Below are 24,865 nucleotides of genomic sequence, written 5' to 3'. Positions count from 1 at the left end.
TCAGACAAAATATGATACAGTACTGTTCATGTATGTTAAATGTAGTCTCTAAATGTTTTAGACGTGTGTTGGGGGCAAAGCCCTGCAGACTTTCTGATAAATGACAATAGAAAAAAAAAGAACATACTGGTTCATTTATCAGTGGGTCAAAATAGGTGTACAAGTAATACTTGCCCTCTAACTCAGTGATCATTGCTTCGTGTTTATTCTTGAGTTTCTGTAGACTTTTGGACTTCTCTTCTTCCTCAGTCAGGTTGGTGGTGAACTCTGATATCCTCTCCTCCAGCTGTTTTTTCTCCTGCAGTCACAAAACAAGATCTTAAGTTATTGCTGCAGTGCGTGAAATTCTTATTAATTCCGCTCTATTCTCACATACAGCTTCACAGTCATATGAGTACAGTTGGGTTCAAAATAATAGCAGTCCAACTTTACCAACCAGATCAATCACTGGTTTTGGTAGAAATTATATTTTTGCATGGCAAACAATTTACTAGTAGGTGTGGTAGAGTAATAGAAAACCAACAGACCAAACAGTCATGACATGCATGCTGCTGATTCTGAGTAGATAAATCATTAATTGAAAGGGGCAGGATGATACAAAGGGGGAAAGGCAAAAAAAAACAATGAGGTCAGTATTAAAATAAAGATCATGGTTAACAGGAAATCAAAACAATGAGAAGAGTAAGCGATATTAAAACTTGACGAAGAGGAAAAGATATAAAACATGCAAAAAAAAAAAGTATTAACAATAATAATAGTAACAATGACAATAAGAAGAATAGTAACAATGAAAATGGAGATAAAAAGGTAGAAAGATGATTGAAGGAATAATAGGGAAAAATAGGGAGTAAGAGGAAGACATCACATAAAATCAAGTCTATGCATATAAGTTTTAAGATGGGATTTAAATGGGGCGATTGAATCTGTACCAAGAACAGCGTACTTTCAAAAGTTGACTGGTGGGGGACAACTTAGCTGCTCAGCTAAAATGATCTAAAATGCTTTAAAATGGCAACCAAAACCAGAAAGACGTGGAAGAAAACAGAAAACTACCATTTGGATTTGATGGCAGAATAGCCATAAAGGCAAAGACTCAGCCATCATGGCTCATGATCAGCTCCAGGATGATAAAAAAAGGTCTAAAGTTACCCGTGAGCACTGTAACAATTAGAGGACATTCATGTTAAGCCAAGCTATTGGCAAGAAGCTTGCAAATTAGCATTGTTGAAAAAACAACACATGCTTAAGAGGTTATAATTTTCCAAAAAACACACTGACTTGGCCTAAAGAGAAAACATTTTGTGAAAGGTATTTTGGATCTAGGGTCTGCAGACAGTTTGTCAAACGACCCCCAAATACTGAATTAAAGCATACACAGTACATGGTGAACTGAAGACAGTGAAGCACGGCAGTGCAAGCATCATGATATGAGGATGTGTCTCATACTATGGTGACAGGCCTACTTATGGCATACCAGGGATCATGGATCAGTTTGAATACATCAAATAATTGAAGAGGTCATGTTGCCTTATGTCGAAGAGGAAATGCTTTTCAAATAGGTTTTTTAACAAGACAAAAACAAGCACACCAGGAAGCTAGCAAACATAGCGAACAAGATTAACATTGTGGAGTCACCTGCCCAACCAAAAATGCAGTTTCTGAGGCAAAACCAAGAAAAGCAGATAAATTGTAGAAGGTCATCCAATCGTCCTGTTCACAGGTGCCAGAAATTGGTCATCTCCATGCAACACAGAAGTGAAGTAGTGGCTATACAACTAAATCTTAGTTCAGGGATTCACAGGAAAGCTACATCTTCAAGCATTTTTCAGTTTATACAGTAAATGTTTGAATTAGTAAAGAAAAATGTAGACACTGCTATTTTTGAACAACCGTCTTTTTTCTTCACTTTCTGTAAAGCAATCAAAATTTAGATTAATTTTCTTGATGTTCTGATTTGGAGTAGAATGTGCAGTGTCCCTAATGCATTTGCATGTATGGAAATAAAAGCTATCAAAAGTTTTACTCACTTAAAAAAAAACAAAAAACACTCCAATTATTTTGAACACAACTGTACATGGCTGAGTGAACAAGCAGTAGCAGACCTTATTAAGTTTGCCGTTCTGATCATCCATAACCATTATGTCCTCCTCCAGCTTCTTTAGCTTGGCATCTGTCGTGACCTTCTCCATCTGAAGCTTCTGTCGGGCTGCTTCCTCCTCATCCAGCTGCTGCTCCAACTCCTGCATGAACAACACAAACAGCGTGTTGTATTTATCAATGTTTTTCTTCATTATATCTCACATTATCTCTCCTGTAATTTTACAGACCGTGATATTCTGCTGCATCTTTTTCCTCTCATTGAGCATTTGTGAGGACCTCTCATCTTCCTCCTCCAGGCGGGACTCCAGGTCATGAATGATCTCCTCTAGCTCCTGTTTCCTGGAGGCTAGACGGCATCTCATCTCCTCAGCCTCTGCACACAGCTCTGTCTCTGCCTGCAACTGCTCTTGAAGAGCCAATTTCTCTGCATGCAGCTGAGAAGAAGAGACATAGCAAGATACCATATAACTTCACTTGAATCCTTATGATTTTTCTTTTACTACATCTGTCTTTTATAAGGCCACATGAGCCATATTTTAAAACTGTCACAGCATTGTGAAGGATAAAATGATATAGATTTAGAAATAAATCTTTCAGACTTCTATTCAGCCAGCTTTACCAAGACTCCTACCTGTTGTTGTTTGGCCTCAAACTCTTTGATCTGCTGCTCAGCTTGCATCTGTTTCTCCTTCACCTTAATCAGCTCCTCCTCTTTGGCCACCATCTCCTCCTCCTGCCGAGTCACCTGCAACAGAGGCTTCACCTGGGAGAGACAACACATCAAACATCTTGTCAAATATCAAAAACATGGTAATGTTTTGGGGTTACTTGCGAAATGGCACTCACTTCAAATGACACACTGAAAAGAAACTGCTGTAAATAATTCAAGACTAAAATAAAATTCTTTCATTTTTATGACATTAACATTGCTGTTTGATAAAAGGTAAGTGCTCTGCAAATACCTGGATGAGGTGTCAGTGTCTCACAAGTGGACTGAACTGATACAGTTAAACATTTATACCTTAAAAGCTACAGACTTAGAAAAGCACTCTGAAAACGAGTTTAATTTAACTCCCCTTTGTTGCTAATTGCAACACGGGACAAAAACTCAAAACAAAACATGGTGACTCTGTTTTCACTTTGAAACACAACACTACTTATTAATTGATTGATTTAACTTTCAACTCAAAAATCAGTCCAGTACTTATTGGTCAATTAATACAGTTAATGAAATAACAACAAAAAAACTAGATGAACAAATTCCATAGAGATTTTATTAAGGAGAAAAACTGAAATGGTGACCATTAAAATGCTAAAATTGCTGTTATTTGTGAAATTAAAGTAAATTGTAAGGAGTAACAGTTTGGATAAGCAGGTCCAGCATTTTGTTGGAGGAAAGTGAAACAAAAAGAAAAAAAAAGAACAACATTAACTATAAATCTGACATGCACCATGCATGCAATAACACTGAGTAAACCCTATTCAGGAAATAATACATAAGCCTATTGTGAAATGTTTTAATATAAACAAATTAAAGAGAAGCTCCTTTACTAATTTGAGGGCTTATTCTAGTGCAGTGGTTCCAAGCCTGGGGCCCAAGCAACCCTAAGGGGGGCGCCAAAGACCACAAGGGAAGCACAGGGCCCTATCTACTCTGATATTGTCAAAACTATATATATATATATATATATATATATATATATATATATATATATATATATAAAATGGAAATTTATGAGAAAAAAATCTGAATTTTTTAGTTTAAAAAGTTGTCAATTCTGACATTTTTAACTTAAAAAATTCAAGTTTATAAAGTAATTATTTTATGACACTGTTAGAATATTAAAAAATGCTATGAGAAACTAAACTGAGAACTGTGGTTGGATAATAACCCCAGTTTACAGAAAAATGTCTTTTGAGTCCAGTTAATAACAATAACAGGATGATTCTGGGCTAAAATCAAAAGTAGATCCTTATTAAATCAATCCCAGTAAGATATAACTAGATTTGATTGGGCACTTAGCTGCAGGACTTCTAAAAGGCCACCGGCTTCATCTAGTATGATTTTCTTTCTCGTAATCGACAACTTTTGACAAAATGTATGACTTTTTTAACTTAAAATTTAGAGTTTTTTCTCAAAATTAACAGATCCTCTTCATTTGTATTGTTTTCAGAGGCCCTTAATATGCAGTTGTAATAGCAGATAGTTTATTCATAGATGTTTTGGTAACACCAAGAGTTTTTAGGCTCATTAAGTTGGGATTTTGTCAATGAAAACACTAATCTCTTACCTTAGTGAAAAGTCTCCACCACTGCCAATTCTTGAGTTTGAGGTATGCCGAACAGTTTCTCTGGATCACTCTCATCGCGATCAGTTGCTGCTGTTTCTTAGCAAAGGCCCTACAGTCATTTAAAAAAAAAAAAAAACTTCTGTCACAAAAAACGAAGTGAAGATTGGGAATATGTAGCTTCAAAGAATAATTGCAGTGTTGATGAGGGATCACTCATACTTGCGGGCCAGGTATCCTCTGCACCAGGCCTGGAAGTTCATGATGACATCTGTGATCTTCATGTCTCGCTCCTCTTCCAGGTGAGCCAGCACTCCGGCTCTGAAGAACACTTTACTCTGACCAATACGGTACAGGTTCTGGTCCAGCTCCAAGGCTGTAATCTGATGTAGAAGTATAGATTTAGTAACAAGTCCTAAAGCTTGAAATGAGGAAAACAACTGACCCTCTATATCAGTTTGATTATTCTTACCATTCGCTCACAGGCTTGTTTTCCATCCATGAAGCCCTTTGGGATGGCGTTTGGAGTAAGAATTTCATACCTGAAAGATAGTCGAGCATATTTTTGAGCAGACTAAACATTTAATCTTACTATTATTTTGCTGTTACATATGTAATTGCTGAGAACAGTCTTGTATTTACAGTCAACCTTGAAACTGTTTGATTTTTAGTCTGTGTTTTTTCACATTCATCCTGATGATTATTTTAATCATCTTTATTTAGTGCAATGAAGGTCCCTTTGTAAAAAAATAAACCAAAATAAAAAATAAGGATTAAAAGTTTGAAGAATCATTTTCTTTTCTTTTTGTTTGTTTACCTTTGTCTGAACTCCTGGAAGACGATGCGGTTAGGGAAGCCTTGTCTGCAGATGCGAATCCCTTCTAGGACACCATTACACCTCAGCTGGTCCAGAACAAGGTGAGGCTCCAGTTTACCTGCCTGAAGAAAAACACATTGAGCACCATGGAAGAGAGGTTTTCTTTTTATTTGTTCCATTCTTTCATCATTACAGTCAGTAATTAACTTCCAATCAGCACCTTCTTCTCATGGTTGGGGATGATGCAGCGGACAAAGTTGGGGTTTGTGTTTCTAAGAGTGGTCATGAGGTTACCCAGCTGCTCCTTGTACAGTTGACCCACAGTGCGAAACATGCCTTTGCGGGTTTTAAATGCCCCATGCATAGAGTCTGACATTCCTGCCACCTTATCCAGGCCAACAATACGGTCCACTGTGAGGATAATGGGAAAATTCATTTTATGCCATGAGAAAAAACATGTTAGATCAGTTATAGTAACATAAGAGTTTCTGTGTTACACTAACTGTAGGTATAAAATAAAACCTATAAAGCCCTTGTATTTACAAATATATGCATTTCTGAAACTGATGGTTCAGTTAAGAAATTACTCTATCACTTAGTTGATTTGTAGTGCAAAAAAATTACAAAAATAATGTGAAAAATGATAATGTAAAATCTAAGCACATCTTAAGATTTTAAATGAACTTGATGATGGTTCTTACTGTCTCTCCACAGGTCACCAATGAATTTTTCCCCAGACTGGTTCAGCAAAGTGGCCACACATTCATTCAGAGGGTCCATGTTTTTCATCAACCACTCATCCGCTTTGTAGTCGACCTGCACCAAATGAGAACTCGGTTTATCAAAAAGCACTGAAAACATTAATTCCATTACCTTGATGCAACAACTAGTCTGCAGCACAGTGCAAAACTCTGCTTCACCCTGATACTCTGTTAAATTTAAGTGCAGAACGAGTAGCTAAACTAAGTTTGTTTAATGTAATTTTGCTGAGTAGTATTTCAAGTAATATAAATTTCCCCAGGTGTTTGCATCTATAATTAAACTACAATAGGAAGTTTTGAATTAACTATTCTAATGTTATCCATGTAGTTTAGGTTTTCTAACCTATGACTGTGTTTCTTAAACTTGTATAAAGATTAGCAAGAACTTGATTTGCCAAAGTACACTTCCTATATGACTGTAACAACCATTGCATATCGACTTTAGACCTTCTGTGATGACAACGTATAGTCTCTGAGACATTGTGTGATGTTTGTCTCCTGGAAAAACAAAACTTTATGCAACCACTTCAAAGAAAAATAAGTAATTGTATTATGCAAAAACAAGAGTGACCTTTCCAGCATAGTGGATGATGCAGAAATCAACGTCATCCTTGAGTTTCTTTGGTTTCTGGAACTTGGGATTTGTTCCCTGCTCCTGAATCACCTTCTCCACAAAGGATTTGTCTGTGGCTTTAGGGAACCAGCACTCTTCATCCAGCAGAGCTAGAACCCCAGGAGGACTGGCCTGTAATGAATAAGGGAAACAAACAAGACAAAATCACATCAGTTGGATCAAAGACATCCTTAGGTATTTAATGATCTATATGCAGCTATATGGTTTAAAAAATTCATGAAGTGACTTCTGTAGAAGGTTTGTAACTGATACTCAATCTCAAGTCTGCCCCAGACACTGTTATGGTTATTTGCATGAGTAATAAGAAGTTGTGGATGTCATACAGATTTTTCAATGAGGTCGATGCAAGGCTGCAGGTCGAGGCCGAAGTCAATGAAGCTCCACTCGATGCCCTCCCTCTGGTACTCCTCCTGCTCCAGGATGAACATGGTGTGGTTGAAGAGCTGCTGCAGCTTCTCATTGGTATAGTTGATACAAAGTTGCTCAAATGAGTTCAGCTGTAGGAGAGAGTAAGAAAACATTATTTCTGAATAAGCAAAAAATAATTGGCAAAATAAAACAGCCGCACATGGCAGCTGATAGTTTGTCAGCATTAACAATTATCTCCCTTGGTCAATACAGCTTGGACAAGTGCATGAAAAACAGAAACCAGAGAACCAAAGAGTAAAAATCACAACCCATTGTTATGTAGAATCTGTTAGGGGTGTGCTGGACACTTGGCTCATTGGACAAGATTTAGGCTCATGAGACCATAAAGATGTTACTCTTTTTTTAACTTTGATATGAGAATAAATAACTAGCAAATTTGTCTTTTATGCAAGTTATGAAAAGTTTTAAAAAGTTTTAACTATTAATCCTCTGAATGTACTACAAACATAGTTTTTAGTTGATGGTTTATGCCACACAAATGATTTTCTTGTGTCAGGGGCAACAGCGGGGTAATTTCCACTTCAATTTGGACCACTTCATGGCAGCTGCTGATCTGCAGTTATGCAGCCTGTTAATCATGCAAGAACATTTTTTCACTTCAATAAGAAATATTGTGACATTTTCGTCTGTGCGCAAAACACAACTGGGGCACACTCAATTTTAATTTCACATTTTTCCACAACAGAAGAGGACATGTTTTTGAAAAACGTGAATTCAACATCCATCTAGAGTCTTAGTTGAGCTTAAACCAAAGTTAGATCTTTGACAAACCAGCCTCGGCAGCTTACAGAGCTATATCTTTATTGTATTTCATTGAGTCATCATTCTGTTTGACATCATTCACATGTCAATAATCAAAAGTGATATCTCCACTTGCTGGTTATGAGCTGTAAACCCCTTTATCAATTAATTTTCTATTTTCTAAAACTTTGGATCACGCACAATTGGTTATGATTGTTTGGGAATTTTTTTTTAGTTTTCATTTTCATATACTTTTTGCATTTTGTTTTAAATTTCACTTTAGTTTGAATTGGTTTCTCTTGTTGATTTTTTTGGTTTGGAGTTTCATCAGTAAATGGGAAACCTGTGAGGGGTGAGACCAAAAAGGGCCCTTCACTTTTCATTTTGTTTATTCGACTTTCATTTTTGTTTAAAACTGGAGATCTAAAGTAACCCTTATATAAGTCTTCTTCAATCAAATCAGGTGATTTTACTCTCTCCAGGCTTGTGTGTACATGTCACTGAGTATGCTACTGTCAAAGACTAAACCAAAGAAATATGTCTCTAACTTTATTTTATTTTAGCTAGTTTTGTAAGCACAGATAAAAGTTTTAGTTAGTTTTCAGGGTTTTTTTGTAAAGCTTAGTTTTTTTTGTCTTTTTTTATTTAACTTTTTAAATTCATTTTAAACAGAAACAGGTGTACATCCTCATGTATCAGTATGATTATTTTAAATTCACAATTACAATCAACAGAGGTACACAAAACTTAAGATTACAAACTTGCAACTATCTTTTCACCTTAGTTTTAAGCCCCAAACCCTCCCCTTCCCCGTGGGTCTTTTTCTGCAATAACAAATTGATGAGATATCTTTACAATACATAAAAAAACAAACAAACCAAAAAAAAAAACAGAAAAATAATAAAAATGAATAAAGATAAAAAAAACATTAATAATTCCATATTTCATTCTCATATCAAGGAGAGACAATAAAATACATATATATAAATGTATACATATTAAAGCTTAGTTTTTATTAATTTTCCAGTTAACTTAAATGCTTTCACATCTTAGTTTTAGTTATTCAGCTAGTTTAGTTAACTACAATAACTTTGATGCAGAATTGGTTAGACTCTTTCCTTGCAGACTCATGCAATGTGTTTGATCACAGGCCTATAGTTACTGTTGACAACTTTTAATCAGTCAAGCTCAAAACTGCTCACCTCAAAGATCTCAAATCCAGCAATATCAAGGATGCCAATGAAGGAGGCTCCCTGCCTCTTGGTCTTGTCCAGGGCCTTATTGATCCGCATCACCAGCCAGCGGAACATCCTCTCATAAGATGCTTTGGCCAGAGCCTCAACTGCAAACTCTGCCTGCTCCTGAGTCTGGGCCTTCTGCACATAGTCCCTGCCAACCTGCAAAGCATATAGGTACTTAAATACCAACATATAAAACAACGCGGACACTTGTTCATTTTCATGTTCTTGAATTCTCATATGGCAGTCATTTTCTTCTGTTCTCTTCTTACTTTGTGTAATGCCTTTAAACCACTGGTAGTGCGGTGCTCAGGGTTTTATAACTTAAATAAATGGAATCTAACAAACTGTTGTAAACATACAACAGTTTGGATTAACAGCAATTACAAAAGCAATAATTAAGTGAAAATCCAGAGGAACATTGGGCCAAGTTTAAGATATATCTTTAAGATATGGCTTCAGCTATAAACAATTATCCTTCGAATACACCAGAAATAGCATTACACAACACCACAGAGGCCTAAATCTCTTTGTGAGAGTAATGTTTCTGCACATTTCCATTAATCTTGCAGCTGGCATTTTTGCATCCACTACTTCATTTGCAAGTTGTGCCAACTCTGTTGTTAGCCACAAACCTATGTTTTTCCAACACAAAGCAAATTTTACCTCAGTCTATTAAACTGTAACATTGGCTAGAAAGTGGTTGTTTTTTTTGTTTTTTTTAAGATTTATTTTTGGCCTTTTTTGCCTTTGTTAGATAGGACAGTGGATAGAGTCGTAAACAGGGAGGAGAGCGGGGAGAGACATGCAGGAAATAGTGCCACGGGCCAGATTCGAACCCGGGTCGCCTGCGTATATGGCGTTCGCCTTAACCACTCGACTACCAGCATGCCAGAAAGTGGTTGTTTTTAATCGTAGCTGCAGCTTATGGGTTATAAAATTTGTCGTTTGTCTTGAAATCTGTCCCACTGTTCCTTCTTAAACATCCTCTTTCCTGTTGCTTATTGATTAAAACTGGGGAAATGCCACTTAACTGTCAGATTCACATCATTAATACAACTTTAAACCTGAAACTTTTATATCATTTTATGGAATGGCTGCCATTTGAATGTGGAGTAATATGTCAAGACAAGTCTTCAACTTACAAACAAGGGAAATAAACTGTCTAAAATTACTTTGCTGTAATTATGGTAGAAGTTAAATTCGAATATATTGGCCATGCAGACCTTGATTCTAGGAGACAGGATGGCTCGTGAGAAGTCCGTCACGTTGATGCTCAGCAGATGACAGACTTTCTGGGCAGCTGAGGGTGAAATATTGGGGCCATACTTGAGATTGTTGGATGAATTGGACATTTTTAAGCAAATGAGCAAGACGGACATGTTCAGAAGAAACAATGATGATGAAGTCAGGGTTAGTGGTGTGTCTGTAAATGTTTGTACCAGTGTCATCTGGCATGGAGGCCTGGTCGGAGTGACGCTCCTTCTTGAATGTCATGTTCCCCAACTGTAGCACTGCCGCCACCACCTTCAACAGACCTGGCGAACAGACAGAGGAGCTACTGATAAGCGAAATACATTAACAACTGCCACAAACTTTGTTCAGAATATATCTTGTCATAACATTTTATCATATCAAAAAGGTATAACGGCAACAGTTAACAACCAGTTAACAGAACATTAACCATCCTGCTTCTATAGAGACAAACAAAGATGTAACCAGTCACAGTTTCTGAAGATTTATGATGTTCTATGTATGAAGATGAACATCCTTATGTTTGTTTTTATGTTAGTAATTAATGCGCAGATTTAAGATGTCTTAATGCTAATTGATGGACCTGTACACCCTTAAGTCATAAACATCAAAACTTACAAGCAGGGACATTATTGTAAACAAGATTCTTAATCTCAGTGACGTTTTCCTGGTTAAATGAATTTAAATAAATAAAAATGAAAAGACAATTCTTCAACGACATCTGCTTTTAAGAATTTTTGATCCAGTATTTCTTACATCCATGTGTCACAGCACTGTACTTAAAACATATTGAAAAAGTACCAGTTCTCTCCTCCTCTGGGATGCCCATGATTTTAAAGGCCTCCATGGTCTCAGTAAACATGTCCTTGTCCTGCTGGCCGGGAATAGTCACATTTCCATTGGACAGGAAACGGTACTTGCTGTAATCCTCCAGACAGAGCTCAGCTGGACAGAGGTGGGAAAGACCAGTATTAGTTTACAGTTTAATAGATTTGTTCAGCTAGGAATGTATGACTTCTTCATAGGCCTGAAAAACTGCTATGCTATGAATTTGATGCCAGCTCTTGTTGTACTGTGATTAAGAGGTGAGAAAAGCTACTTCCACAGTGTAAGAGTGGATGAATAACACAACTATCTAATCAGCCAATTATATAGTACTAATCAATCCATTAAGACATGTAAACATGGTTAAGATGATGTGCTGAAGATCAAACTTAGCATCAGAATGGTGAAGATAGATCATTTAAATGACGCTGAATGGTCTGATATATCTTGTTTACGCCAAATTTTAAATGTCAGCACAGAAATCAAGACTCAGACCAGTCAACGTTTTCCAATCTTCTATTGTCGTATCTGGCCCTGTGTGAAAAAGTAATTGCTCCCTGAACCTAATAACTGGCTGTGCCACCCTTGGCAGCAATAACTGAAATATAGGGTTGGCGATAACTGGTGATGACTGTGGAGGAATTTTGGTCCACTCTTCTTTGCAGAATTGTTTTAACTCAGCCATATTGGAGGGTTTTCAAGCATGAACTGCCCATTTAAGGTCACACCACAGCATCTCAATTGGATTTAAGTCCTGACATTTTTGACTTGGCCACTCCAAAACCTTAATTTTGTTTTTTTGTTTTTTTTTTGAGCCATTCAGAGGTGGACTTGCTGGTATGTTTCAGGTCATTGTCCTGCTGCATAACCCAAGAGCGCTTGAGCTTGAGGGCATGAACTGATGGCCGGACGTTAGCCTTTTTTACTTTTTCACACAGGGCCAGATAGGTTTGGATTTTTTCCCCCCTTAAAAACATTAAATGGCCATTCAGACACTGCATTTTGTATTACTTGGATTGTCCTTGTAAAATACAAAAATTGGTTTGATGATACGAAACATTTAAGTCTGATAAATATGCAAAAAACTCAGGAATCAGAAAGGGGGCAAATACTTTTTCATGGCACTGTACATACCTAGATGCATTGGTTGCTGCCATGTGACTGGCTGATTAGATATTTGTGCTAATGAGCAGCTGAACAGGTGTACCTAATAAAGTGGTCAGTGGGTGTACACAGCTTAGTTAAATGTTTTCATGCTACAAAAACACTGTCTCACAGCGCATTTTGTCCCCGGCTCCTGACAGCAGGTAGTAAAAGATGTGAAAGCTTCGCTCATCTTTGGCTTGTCGGATGGCCCGAGACTTCTCCAGCAGATCTGTTAACATTTTAGTCAAGGAGTAGCAGGCACACCAGCAAATGCAGGAATATAATACAATAAAAAAATAACATCTTAGTATAGGTTACAGAAGAAAAGCTGAAAAAAAGGATGAAAACCTTTGGGCTCTGTTTCTCTGTGGCAAGTTTATCAGCTCTCCACATAAGAGTAACAAGCAGCTGAAATAAGAACTGTGTTTACATAGTTTAACAAACCTTGTGGCACTGTCTCCTAATGAGGCCATGTTCAAAAAAGAATTTTTTTAAGAAGTCACGCAACATTATGCTAACACTGTAAATACATCCTAAACCAAATTTACTGAATCAAATTATGACAAACTGTCAGCAAACCTCAAGGCAATGTGAAAATATCCTTGAAAGCCATTCTTAAGTGTCTTTCACCTTCAACACTTTTGTTAGCCCCAGGAGAAGACAACAGGTTGCTCCAGCTAAGTTTCATGGGAGAACAGAGAGAGTAATCCGCATTATTTCAAAGAAAAGGATGCAAGTTTCAATGTTGGCTCCAACAATGTATCCATTGACATCAAAGTTGATCCTGATGAATTTTCCCTAAAAAGGAAAAGCAATGAATAATTTGATAAAGTTTCTAACATTATACGTAATGATTTAATCACACATTACAACTGATGTCAAAATTACACATCTTTTTTTTTCTATATTACAGATTTCCATCTGTATTTACCTTCTAGCTGGGTTTAAGTTGGCAGAGATAATAGATCAAACTAACAATAGCTTCCATGCCTTCTTGATGCTTTTAACATGGCTTTGATAGGGAATAGATGGCTATGCTGAAAGAAACTTAGTTTTATTTTTTTTCTTACAAATCTTGAGGAGTTGTCATTCTTGACAGTCTTTGCATTGCCAAAGGCCTCCAGGATTGGGTTTGCTTGAAGCAGCTGTTTCTCCAATTCTCCCTTTAAGAGATGACAATGTTTAAGAGCAAACTATAGACTCAAAAATCTACCCATCATAACCTTAACCATGAAATTAGTCAAGCAAGTACAACTTTCATTCATGCAATTTCTTGTAGTGCTGCAGTTCTTTCATTGACATAACCTGAGCTATGTATGCTAACTTGTTCATCTTATTTAAAGAAAAAAAAAACAACTCAGGCCATGTATTTAAAAAAAATCACCTCAGGTTGTGTTATTATTGCAAATCAAGCAAGAACACACACTCAAACCAGCAAACACTGAATATGGCACATTCCAACATACATCCCTGCAGCACAGCAAGCCCACTCAAGTAGAAGAGCCGTGCAAGAGCATCCCTGTCCATGCACGCACAAACAAGAGGACACAAGAAGCACACAGGCCTGTTACAAAATCGCTCAAAGGAAATGCAAGAGTGCACTGCGACACCCTGAACTAGCTGCATACAACTACATAACAATACAAAAATCCTGACTGACCAGATTAGACAATATGATAACTACAGTGTGGTGTGAGTTTAGCTATACACCTAAAAAAAAAAAAAGCATTGAGGAAAACACCGCCAACATGAAGTTCAATTTTGTTTTTGTTAGTTTGTTTTAGCAATAAGGTTTCCGAACAGTTTTGCCATCCTGTATTTTTAGCTACTATTTTTGTGGATAGCTTTATGAATCCCTGTTTATTCAATTTCTTGCAAATTAATAATCATTTGAGAGATACAAACGACTGTTGGTATGCTAAATATAAAAATAAAGCTATTGGCTTAGCAGGGCTAAAAGACAGAAGAGAGTGAGAGAAATCCTAGCATATTGATGTCCAAATACTATTTAAAAAACTATAAGAGTACTGGGTTAAAGAGGGTATGCAACAAGCATTGTCTTTTGTACTACTGAAAGAGTTTGAAAGTTAGCCTACTAGTAATAAAATAAGGATGCGTTTAGGATGGAGACAGGTTATCTACTACAAATTAGTTGCATAACCAGCTAACTAGCTGCATATCCAGGCTCTTCTTATTAACAAATGAAATTTGCAAGACAGTTTGATACCTAGGGAAATTTATACTGCAACCTTTTTTGCCTTCAAGAAGAGATTGATATCTTCATGCTAGATTTAAAGCATGAAGATGGTCCTTTCCAAAAATGGTATGAAATGGTGCCAAAAGGGGATGTTATCCAAGAGGAACAAGCCATTGAATGTGACAAGACACTTGTTTAGTACAACTTAAACAACAGAAATACATCTCGATTTGTGAAATTTAGCGGTACCAGTAAAAGAGGGCTGTTGAAGTACCGTTTTCAGTGTTAATGTGATGTTTCAATAACAATATTAATTTAAGCATTACTAGGGGCATGGCTGTTATGACTACTAGCCAGCACAGTGCAGTCATTTGTCAGAAGCTTAGGACTTGCCTGTGATATTATCAGCCTTCAAATGTGCATTCTTGTCAGCGCCTTCAACAGGATATATCCTTAATCTTTATTATAGCTGTAGCTTATGCTAATTGTAAATTGTATTTTTAGTGTCACTGTCAATTCCAATGACAAAAATCACACATCTTAAATATTCCTTTTACGTCAAAGCCACAAGTCCTGTATATTTAAATAATTTGTATGCATTTCCTTGAAAGACAAAAACACCAGTGCTTTTCTGGTTAGTAGAGAAATACATGTGTGTAAACATTAGGATACCATGCATATTGGGTCAGAGAGTTTAACTCACATGTGATAACACTGCACTGCCCTGGAGAAGTGAGAAAGGAGAGATTTCAACACATTTTATACCATTTCTTGCACATAAATTACATGACTGTAGAGGAAACCTGGTTTCACCTGGTGAAAAATGAAGAAGTAATTTAACAGTGTTTCAAAGAACAAGCTCATACACATTCACAATTGTGTCCTGCTCTACTTTCAGAGACTGCAGAGAGGTGAGGCAGGCACGTCCAGGCCTGAGAGAGGAATGTGCAGTAGCAGCCACACAACCTGCTCAGGTAAACTAAACTATAGAGATTCACAAGACAAAATCAAAAGATGTTCTAAGGAACCTTCTGGAGACATTCAGAGAGCAGAGAGTATAAAGGAGAATCTATTGACCTGATCTTTCTTGGATTTGAATGATGAGGCGATGTGGGCGAGATACTGAATGACCTTCTTGGTGTTTTCTGTTTTTCCTGCTCCTGACTCCCCACTGTAAAAAAAAATGTACAAACAAAGATTTTATCAGGAGAAGTATTCATTACAAGGCTTAAATACACTGATCATAATGGCAGGGGATGGACATTGATCTTTGGACTTTAAACACAACACATTCAACAACACTCAGGATGAGATATTTTCTTATTAACTGAACTCATTTCAAACCAGTCAATCTCCAAACTGCTCACAAAACTTCACTCACACAGGCAAGCCATAAAGCACTGTTAATTCCATTATCTATTTTAGATCAGATAAGACCAACTTAAAATGCAAAGCTTGGTTCAACATTTTGAGATATGAAAAGAAATGATTTGACTGTGATCTTGGGTTACTGTCAAGGCAGAAAAAAAGGAACCTACGTGCAAAGGATGGACTGGTCCTCACGGTCTGATAGAAAGAAAAAGAAAAATTATACTGAGGAAAGGCTTTTAAGAAATCACAGACATCTTAAATGGATGGCCAATAATCAGCAGAAAGTTAAACACCATGAGTTACCTCTGCAGCATCTTTGGTATATAAACTCTTTCAGTTTATACACTGAATTTGATCTTCAGTCATCTTAAAAATTAAAGCTCCTGAGAGAACTTCAGTTTGTGATAACTTTGGAGCACCTCTGATTATCACTTATCTTTCTGCTGAGTTTATTTTCTATTTATCATCAGACCATCTTCAAATTTCATAAATTGTGTAAAAATATATATGTTTTTTAGAAAAAAACAATAAGAAGATTGTAAAAATATAAACTTTCCCAAGGTTTACGCAGAAAAAGGGAAGACTTTATGAGGTTTTGTACATACTATATATGAGGTATTGGTATTAAATAATGAGACTGTGCTTATGAGGATAAAACCATGCTGTAAGTTTCCAAGTGACGTCTTTAGCGTACTGCTAGCTACTGACTGAGGTGCATGCTGGAAGTCCAAGACGATGAATGTTCTGGGCGCCCATGCACATCAAAAACTGCTGAAAACCTTCAATAAATTGAAACGATCTCCATTGATAAAGACACAGTTCTGCAAATTTTGCATGAAAATTTGAACATTGCAAAAGTGCATGCTAAAGTTGTCCCAAAACTTCTGACTTCAGATCACAAAGAAAATCACAAGCAAATTTGTGGGGACATTTTGGAACACATTAAAGAAAATCCAAATTTTTTAGAAAAAACTTTCAAGCTAATCATTTTCCACCACCTCGGCAAAAACATGTGCACTTTAATCAGTAGCTAGCAGTGAACTAAAGACGTCACTTATTGGAAACTTAAAGCAGATGTGAGTGACCCTAACCCAACTTTTATAACACTGTGTGACATTGTGTTAACATGTAGCTTGTGTTTTTTTTTTCTCATAAGCACAGTCTCATTATTTAACAGTCATACCTCAGATATCTCCAACACCAGTATGCCCCAACTGGGGTGGAGTCCCACACTAAGTGCTCCATATGCTTGCCTTTTTTGGAAATGTATAGCCTCAAGCTACAGGTTAAAAACCCACTGATTTAAAACATAATTTTAAACATAACATTAAATTTAAGCTAGAATTTATCATTAAGCCCCCTAAAGTCTGTAGGGTGAATATCCAATAAACTTCTCTTCTTTTCAGCAGCAAATAATGGCCTCCACCCCTAGATGGCAAAGAAACCTGTTCAATGCCATAGAACAGAGGGAGGGATGTCATGTCCTGGGTCACTGAAGTGGTCACTGACGCTCATACTCTTATGTTCACTTTTTCTTTGTTTAAGTTGTCTTCTGGTTTTGCTGGAAACTCAAGGCCGCACGGCCAATGTAACATATAAATGACATCAGTGGAAGGCAGTGTCTTTGTTGGTGTATATAGTGAACTGTTTGAACTCTGCTATCATACCTGATTATGACCTGGTTAGACCGAAACATTGTATGTAACAATATTAGCAAAAAAGCAAGACGTATGCATGAGCTTTTTTCCTTCTCCAGCACACCAGTCACACTTTCATACTAATCCTGAACAATTTAAAAAATATCAGTGCTTCTGTTGTTCATCTTGAATTATTCTTCCGGCTTATAAAAGGCCCCAAATTAGATGTCAATCTATTTCATAACTAAAAACCCCTCACAGAAGCTTTAAATATATTTGAGTTTAAAATTATTATCAAACAAAAATTTCAACCTAATAAAGCTTTCAGAAGATGACAGAGTGAATAAATATTGTATTGTATTGTATATTATGTATTAATTATTCTATCCTAAAATAAACAGTCTCAAATCAAGTCAGAGTAAACACTCTCCTTGTTTATATTAATTGAAGCCAAACAAACTTTATCTTTACAATAATCTGACAGTGATACCTTGCATCATGCTCCTGTAGGCTGTGTCTGTAATGGCATAGATGTGAGGAGGCATCTCATGTCTCTTTTTGCCCTTGTACATGTTCACAATCTCCTCAGTATAGATGGGCAGGTACTTGTACGGGTTCACCACCACGCAGAAGAGACCAGAGTACGTCTGAGTTAGACAAATAGAGTTACTGTCAGAGTTACAGTTGGAAAAAAGTAAATCCAATAGGGAGAGATCTGAAGCAAACGTGTTTGATTTGTGTTATAGTATAAACTGACATAGATGAGTCCAGAGTAATATCTCTCCTTGAGGTTGTGCAGCACAGAGGCCTCGTTCAGGCAGGTGAGCTCCGCCATGTCCTCCACCTTGTTGAACTTGGGTGGATTCATCTTCTGAATGTCATCTTTGTTCACCTTCACCTGAGATTCCCAGAAACATCACACGTTTTATTTTGCGAATCATTTATCAATCAGCCAAGTGACTGCTAGTTGGTTTCCTGTTAGAGACATCAAAACACTAACAAACACATCTTTTCACTCTTACCTTCTTGCCCGAGTCAGTCAGCTCCACCAAACACTCTTCTCCTTGCTCCTCTTTGATGGAGCCGGACTCAAAGCCCATCTTCTCTGAGGGGACCCACACCAGCTTCTTGCCGGCCCAGTCGGCCTGGGCCAGAGGGTTGTTAACCCCACTGCGGTCCCCATACAGGAACTTGTCCGCGTCTGTCATGTTAGCTTAAGGACACAGAGAGAGAGAGCATTTTACTGACACAAACAACCTAAAGTCTCACATCAAAATAAAATCAAAGTTTTCAAGTTGGAGAAATCCTCTTATTTCTGGTATTCCCCATTTGCTGATATTTGTTAACTAAAGTCTTAAAAGCATGGCAGAGAAGTCTCAACATGCAGTTACCTTAATTCTCCATAAACTTAAAGGGATTGTACAAAAATTATGTAATAACTGTAAACACATCATGCTAAACTTCAGTGGTCATAATGCATTGATCTCTGTACCATAAGAATCAATTCCAAAGTACAAAAACAACATAATTCATATAGAAGCCCCTCTAGCTATACAATCAACATCTTCCTTTTGGAAATCTACACACTGACTGAAAATCTCATTCGACATTTCATGAAACTCTCTTAAGACAGAAGCATGTGACAAACTGTCAATCTTCATGTGTGACAGTCGGTCTGTGTTCAATTCAAGTGTTTGCTCTGATGTGTGATTCATCTTTTCAAATATGTTTGACTGTGTGTGCTGACATGAACTCACACAGACTGACAAACACTCTTCAAAGTCCTGAGGTGTACTTGACTTTCAGGAGGAAACATGAGGAGCGGCACAAGTTCAGGCACATTATCACCTCAGCAGCTGTTGTTTCACGTTGGTTCACTTTATTATTACCAGCATGAATCCTCCTATTTCTCTGACCTTGAAACTTAAGTGTATGTTTTTAGATTTAGATACAACATGTTTGCTACTTTATCTTCAGAGGAAAAATCCCATCTTGTTAGACCTGTTTGTAGTTAATCCCTGCTCGTGTATTCATGACCTGAGGCTCATCCAAGTCAGACAAACAATTAGTCACTCTTCAGTACAACTCTCACTCCAACTCTGCTCTACCTGTCCATGCTTTACTCCTGCTCTGACCCACATTCCTTCCTCACCACCTCATTAACCAGAATTCCTTAAATTCCTGACTCTCTCCCACTCCTCATTATCCTCAGCCCCTCTCAGTACATCGACAATTTCCGCTACAGGTAATAAATGTGCAGGTATTACATGGAGTATGACTCTGCTTCAAGGCTAGTGGGAGCATCTCTGTGTGTTAGAGCAGTTATGTAAAAGTCATGGATGCTCGGAGTCAGAGAGGCAGGCAGGAATGTCAGGAACAAGTCCGGGCAGAGAGAGAAATGTCACTTTACCCCAACCACACCCTGGAGAGAGAGGGTGAAAATACCCAGAAGAAGAAAAATCCTTCAGCTTCATCACCTCAGCTGTGCTTTCACCAGCTCCATGTTGACCTTATTTATCAGGTGTGAGGGTGTATGCAGATAATTGTGTTTGACTTAAGATGAGTAGTATAAATTGTTATTACACTTTAGTCAGATAGCTAACAGAAATTATTAGATATTTATTAAAGGTCTATTGGTTAAAAAAAATTTTTTGAGCATATCTTGTATTATTATTTTAAGGGTGTGCAGGTAAATTCAGAGCTGCTTCGGTGCCCCTAAAAGGGTCTAATAGTGTTTTCAGACAGACACGTTTCTGGTCCCATTCTGGAGTCTCAGAACCTTGGTGCTTTCTGGCGAACCAGCCCGTGTTCACAGCAGTTTAAGCAGAACCAAAGTAGGAGGACATGATGGACATGTATCTCCACGTCCAGCTTCACTTTTACCCAAGTCTTTCCTGCCGTCCCAGTATTCCTTCTTCAGATTCTTGAGTTAATTCATTATTTGGTCTGGTGTTCAGGTGAACCCAGCCTTCACTATCTCTTCCACAAGTTCAGCATAAAAGTTGCCCCTGCTTGTACTATGCTCCAGCTTCACCTGGAATTCTGTTGATGCCCAGATTACAACCAAACAATTTGTCTCCCCAGGAGACCACTTTTTCTCCATTTTCTGCTCATCTTCACGAGCTAGAAAGTGACACGCCTACTGATGATGTCACAGTTACCAAGAAAGAACCAACGTTTTTGGTTTTAGTTGTGAACGACCTTTCCAAGTTCAGAACCCATTTTTTTCTCGATTTGAACATGCCGGCTGTTTCAAAATAAGGTTCAGGAACCAGAACCGGCACAGAGCCCTGCCAGTCTGAAAGGCCTACCTGCAGACTCAGTAAAGAATAAGGTGTTTAACCCCATTGGTCCTTTCTGACCATTATTGGATCACATAGAGATGTCTGAAGGCAAGCCCCTGTTCAAGGACTTGAGACAGACTTTAAATATCTAACTAGTTTATTTACTACGCCATATTATCATACTTTTAAAAAAGTAAGATTAGAAACAATTATTTTGTTTTGTATGACAGAATTTTCTTTTTCCATTTTATTTAAGTTTTGCCCAATCTTGTTACAGGCATGTTGGAAAACCAGTGGCCTAAAGAAAGAGACAGCTGTTATCTGTTTAAATTATTCACATAACACACTGGAGAACTGTGGCCTGTAAAAAAAATGCTCCAGTGTTAATGTGAAATTCAAATTTGAAAGTTGCATGTTCTAAATTTCAGGCCCAAAAGACCTTTATTTAGATGTGAGTAAAAGATGTGAGTTAAGGCAGCCCACTGTGTAAACATTAAAACTATGCTCAAAAAGGTAGGAAAAAAGTGTTTGCTGAAATTACAGTCAACAGCACTGGTATGATGCAAAAATAAGCTTCAATAATGTGAGACTCAAAGTGTGTTTCAGCCCGCACATGTGCCTCCATGAGATGTTTTCCTTCTGCAACCAGCTGAGTCATAATTAAGCTGAATATGGAGGGGAAAAAACTTGAAAATGTGTTTCTCTTCTCTGTCAAAGAAAAAATAATTTACATGTTTACATTCTATCATTTTTTTTAACTGCAAGAGCTCAGAGCAGCTCCTCCACCCAGGTTGAGGACGAATGAAATGTTTGTCTGGAGAGATAAAGCTAGTGTGTCTTTGTGTGTGAGTGTGTGTCTGTTTACAGAGTGAGGGATAAAGAGATCAGTGCACAAGGTGTCATCTGTGTCCCTCTTAAGTTCATTATGTGCTCAGACTCTTGAAGACAAGTGGGGGAGGAAGAGGAACAACAGTTACAACTCTTCTGCTTTCCAAATGAAATGTAGAAACAATAATAAACTTGCAGAAATGCTGCTTTTCCTTAAGCCTGAGACAAGGAAGGGCGTTACATACTTAGAGTTTAATCAGTGGTGGGTAAGTGCATCATTGAAGCTCAAACTTTGCAGCCATTTCAGAGAGAAACAACACATGAACCTGTGGACATGTATGCAGCCTGAATGTTGATGCCATCTCTGGGCTAACTTCCTCAGGAAGTTGCAAAATCTTGAAGTCCGCACATTTTGACACTTTGTGGTCCATAATAAGAAGGAGGTACCACTGTCTAGATCTTCACACCCTCACTTCACATATCACTCTAGTCAAAAGTAGCTGCCACACCAGAAACCTCTGTAGAATTTGATTTGAAATATCAGGAAAAAATATTCATCCCACTGATTTTCAATGAGCATGTTAGGACAAGCCTAACCTCGTCTGAATGCAAAATGAGTTAGTTAGAATTAGTGCCCCACATCATGACGACATCACAAACATCAGATTTGCTTCAGATAGGCTCCTAATGTCTGCATGGACCTGTTTAATCAGTCTTCTCCTGCCCGTTTTCAGCTGTATCTCCTTCTCTTGGCTACCTGTCAATCCCACCATTTATCCAGGCTTCCTGGTTCTTACCTAACACACACACACCCACACACACACACACACACACACACACAGACGTAGCACGAGCTTGGCCACCTGCAGCCCAGCCACTCATACGAATTTGGCAGGATGAAAAACTTTGGTGGTGCTGAAATTTTTGGTCAAGGTGTTTTTGGATTTGGACTGAAAGTGAGAGTCTGGCAGGAAAAAAGGGCTAAAATAGTATTTAAGATGTTTGTACTTTACCCTTTTTACACCTCAGATTACCTTCATGGCTCCAGATGTGCCACAGCTGCTTAATTTTGGGGCTGAACTCATTAGAGAAAGACTACATTTCTACCTAAAACTATCACCACAAGCCATATAGTCTATAATAGGTTGAAACCTTCTCTAAAGACTGTGTCCAAAAGTGATGTCATACATAACACAAAGACAGATATTCTTTTGTGGCTGCAGCATGAATATTGTGTATCCTAAGGGTAGAGACACAGCAGCAGCGGCAGGGCGTGTGCAGCAAAATAGATCATGTCATGCAAAGTTCCTGTCAGTCAAAAACTACACTGCAGGATCAAAACTGGGTAAGGATGTAAAACCTCAGCTAAACCTAAATAGTGATATGAACGTAGGAGTTTCTCTTCTCCATGAGGAGCCTGGTTTTCCTGTTTTTCCTGTTTTGTACATATTATCTCCTGATACTGACAGGGAGCCTACATCTCTCCTAGAATGTGTGCATGAATTTATCGACCCGTTATACTCGTTGAAAGCCTATTGCTGGTTTCACTGGTGTTTCTTTGTCTTTCTAGCATAATGATTAATATAATGTTACCAAAACTATCATCACAAATGGGCACGCGCAGGTTTAAAGGGCTCCTATGTGCCCTCCTGATGAGAACACCTGGCCAAGCGCGCAACATTTCTTTCATCTTCAACAAACTAAACTTGTCTCTCTGCCTCCAAAAGCTAAACTCACACCTGTTGATTTAGGAGACCAGAACTATTGTCTTCCTACTAGTAGAGGGAAAAGAAAACAAACCTGATTTTCAGCTGCAGGCACTGTAGGTGAGTTCGGTCCGTATTTTGGTGTCGACGTCCCTCACTATGTCGCTTTTATCACTGAGCCGGAGGAAGCACAGGTGAAAAAATAATATTTAAAAAAACAGCAGCCTGGTCTGTGGTGTTCAACCGGTCTTTCATGCGGTCCAGCTGCAGCTCAGGCGTGGTTCGATTGGGAGGATGAACGCTCAGCACCTTTAATCCACCCTGTTTTATTTTTCGCAGGTAAGTTGAAGGCTCCGCCTCCTCCAACCCGCTGTACGTGCTGCGTTCAAGGACCTCACGTAGAAACGTGCAGTTATGGCTGCTTGTCAGCTAGAAAAGAAGAGCCTCGAAAAGAAAAAGTGTTTTGCAGTATACCAGTTTTAATGCGGTTATTTTAAAACTAAACTTTTTTAAAATCTCTCAGTTAATTGTTGTCGGCGTACTGGAGCGAGCACAGGGTTTATAAACATTTAATATTCACCACTGACCCAGAGTTTATATTATCTTTAATGATGGAAGAATTTGAAAGAAAACTTAACTCAGGATACACTGAGCTGTGTTTATTGTCCAGGGGAAAAAAACATATCTTTATAGCACTGAAGCTATCTCACAGTAGCGTAGTTACTGTCATAGAGTAGTTTAAATAATGTTTGATTTTTTTGCTGTATGCCTTTTTGTGAGTGTAACATTTTAGTTTGTTTTGGTGCCATAGTTGGAGATAAAATAAAATGAACACAATGAATTAACAGTAAAAATAAACAAACGAGTTTTTAATCACACTGCATCAAAGCGCTTTCTGAAAAGTACGGAAGCCTAAAGAGGACATGCAGCCATACATTTAATTAAATTCAATTTTTACCATGGTTAGTAAACAGCAGCCCACATTCAGTTTCATGCTTGAGATCCCAACTTAATTCTTTATCCGTCATCTTTATATGTCCGCTTTTATTTTAATTTATTTATGTATTTATTTTTGCGGCGATAGCCAATTTCTTTCGATCAGTTTCTCAATATATCTGGAAAATAATTCATAATTGTAGGAAAGACAGTATTGTTATTTAATAAAACAACATAAATAAGTAAAAATCTCAGGAATAAAATTCTTGTTATCACTAGTTATTGGAGTAAATGTACAAATGTATGTCTGCTTAGGACTTCCATTGAAATATATCTTAGTTCAGCTTAAGATTATAAATGACTTTAATTTTTAGTTTTTAGACACTTAAACGATTTTGTCTTAAACCTTGTAAAGATATAAAAGAAAAATGAATAAAATCAATATAACTGATATCCATTTAATTTTGTAACTAACGAATAAATACTTGCCCCTCCTATTAGTTAAATACAGAGAGTTGGAGGAAATTATTTGAGTTGAGAAAGTGAATGCTGATATGTCTTGCAACTTGAACATCCTGTATAAAGTTTGTGAGTGTTGTGTTGTGTTGTGTTGTGTTGTGTTGTGTTGTGTTGTGTTGTGAGTGGTGTGTAGGTATGTAGTACATTGTCCGTA

General features: G+C 37.6%; 1 protein-coding gene across 1 annotated transcript in view; it reads right to left on the bottom strand.

The window, feature by feature from the left end:
* LOC121507871 (myosin-9-like) overlaps nucleotides 1-23,575 on the bottom strand; it is a 36,594-nt gene extending 13,019 nt beyond the window's left edge. Inside the window, exons 1-26 of the mRNA XM_041784239.1 lie at nucleotides 23,351-23,575; nucleotides 18,461-18,651; nucleotides 18,196-18,336; nucleotides 17,929-18,085; nucleotides 15,969-15,996; nucleotides 15,508-15,601; nucleotides 15,134-15,154; nucleotides 13,304-13,396; nucleotides 12,968-13,031; nucleotides 12,364-12,462; nucleotides 11,064-11,207; nucleotides 10,451-10,546; nucleotides 10,235-10,311; nucleotides 8,973-9,167; nucleotides 6,924-7,097; nucleotides 6,538-6,711; nucleotides 5,907-6,021; nucleotides 5,426-5,616; nucleotides 5,206-5,327; nucleotides 4,861-4,930; nucleotides 4,611-4,771; nucleotides 4,392-4,500; nucleotides 2,732-2,863; nucleotides 2,328-2,534; nucleotides 2,103-2,240; nucleotides 175-298 (exon numbers count right to left, since the gene is read on the bottom strand). Coding sequence (XP_041640173.1) covers nucleotides 175-298; nucleotides 2,103-2,240; nucleotides 2,328-2,534; nucleotides 2,732-2,863; nucleotides 4,392-4,500; nucleotides 4,611-4,771; nucleotides 4,861-4,930; nucleotides 5,206-5,327; nucleotides 5,426-5,616; nucleotides 5,907-6,021; nucleotides 6,538-6,711; nucleotides 6,924-7,097; nucleotides 8,973-9,167; nucleotides 10,235-10,311; nucleotides 10,451-10,546; nucleotides 11,064-11,207; nucleotides 12,364-12,462; nucleotides 12,968-13,031; nucleotides 13,304-13,396; nucleotides 15,134-15,154; nucleotides 15,508-15,601; nucleotides 15,969-15,996; nucleotides 17,929-18,085; nucleotides 18,196-18,336; nucleotides 18,461-18,646 — 3,112 coding nt within the window. The 5' untranslated portion in view covers nucleotides 18,647-18,651; nucleotides 23,351-23,575. The remainder of the gene's footprint in view (nucleotides 1-174; nucleotides 299-2,102; nucleotides 2,241-2,327; nucleotides 2,535-2,731; nucleotides 2,864-4,391; nucleotides 4,501-4,610; nucleotides 4,772-4,860; nucleotides 4,931-5,205; nucleotides 5,328-5,425; nucleotides 5,617-5,906; nucleotides 6,022-6,537; nucleotides 6,712-6,923; nucleotides 7,098-8,972; nucleotides 9,168-10,234; nucleotides 10,312-10,450; nucleotides 10,547-11,063; nucleotides 11,208-12,363; nucleotides 12,463-12,967; nucleotides 13,032-13,303; nucleotides 13,397-15,133; nucleotides 15,155-15,507; nucleotides 15,602-15,968; nucleotides 15,997-17,928; nucleotides 18,086-18,195; nucleotides 18,337-18,460; nucleotides 18,652-23,350) is intronic.
* Between the last annotated feature and the right edge of the window lie 1,290 nt (nucleotides 23,576-24,865).

The sequence above is a fragment of the Cheilinus undulatus genome, linkage group 4 (assembly GCF_018320785.1).
Source record: "Cheilinus undulatus linkage group 4, ASM1832078v1, whole genome shotgun sequence".
NCBI lineage: Eukaryota > Metazoa > Chordata > Actinopteri > Labriformes > Labridae > Cheilinus > Cheilinus undulatus.
This window is presented reverse-complemented; position numbering and strand designations above follow the sequence as displayed.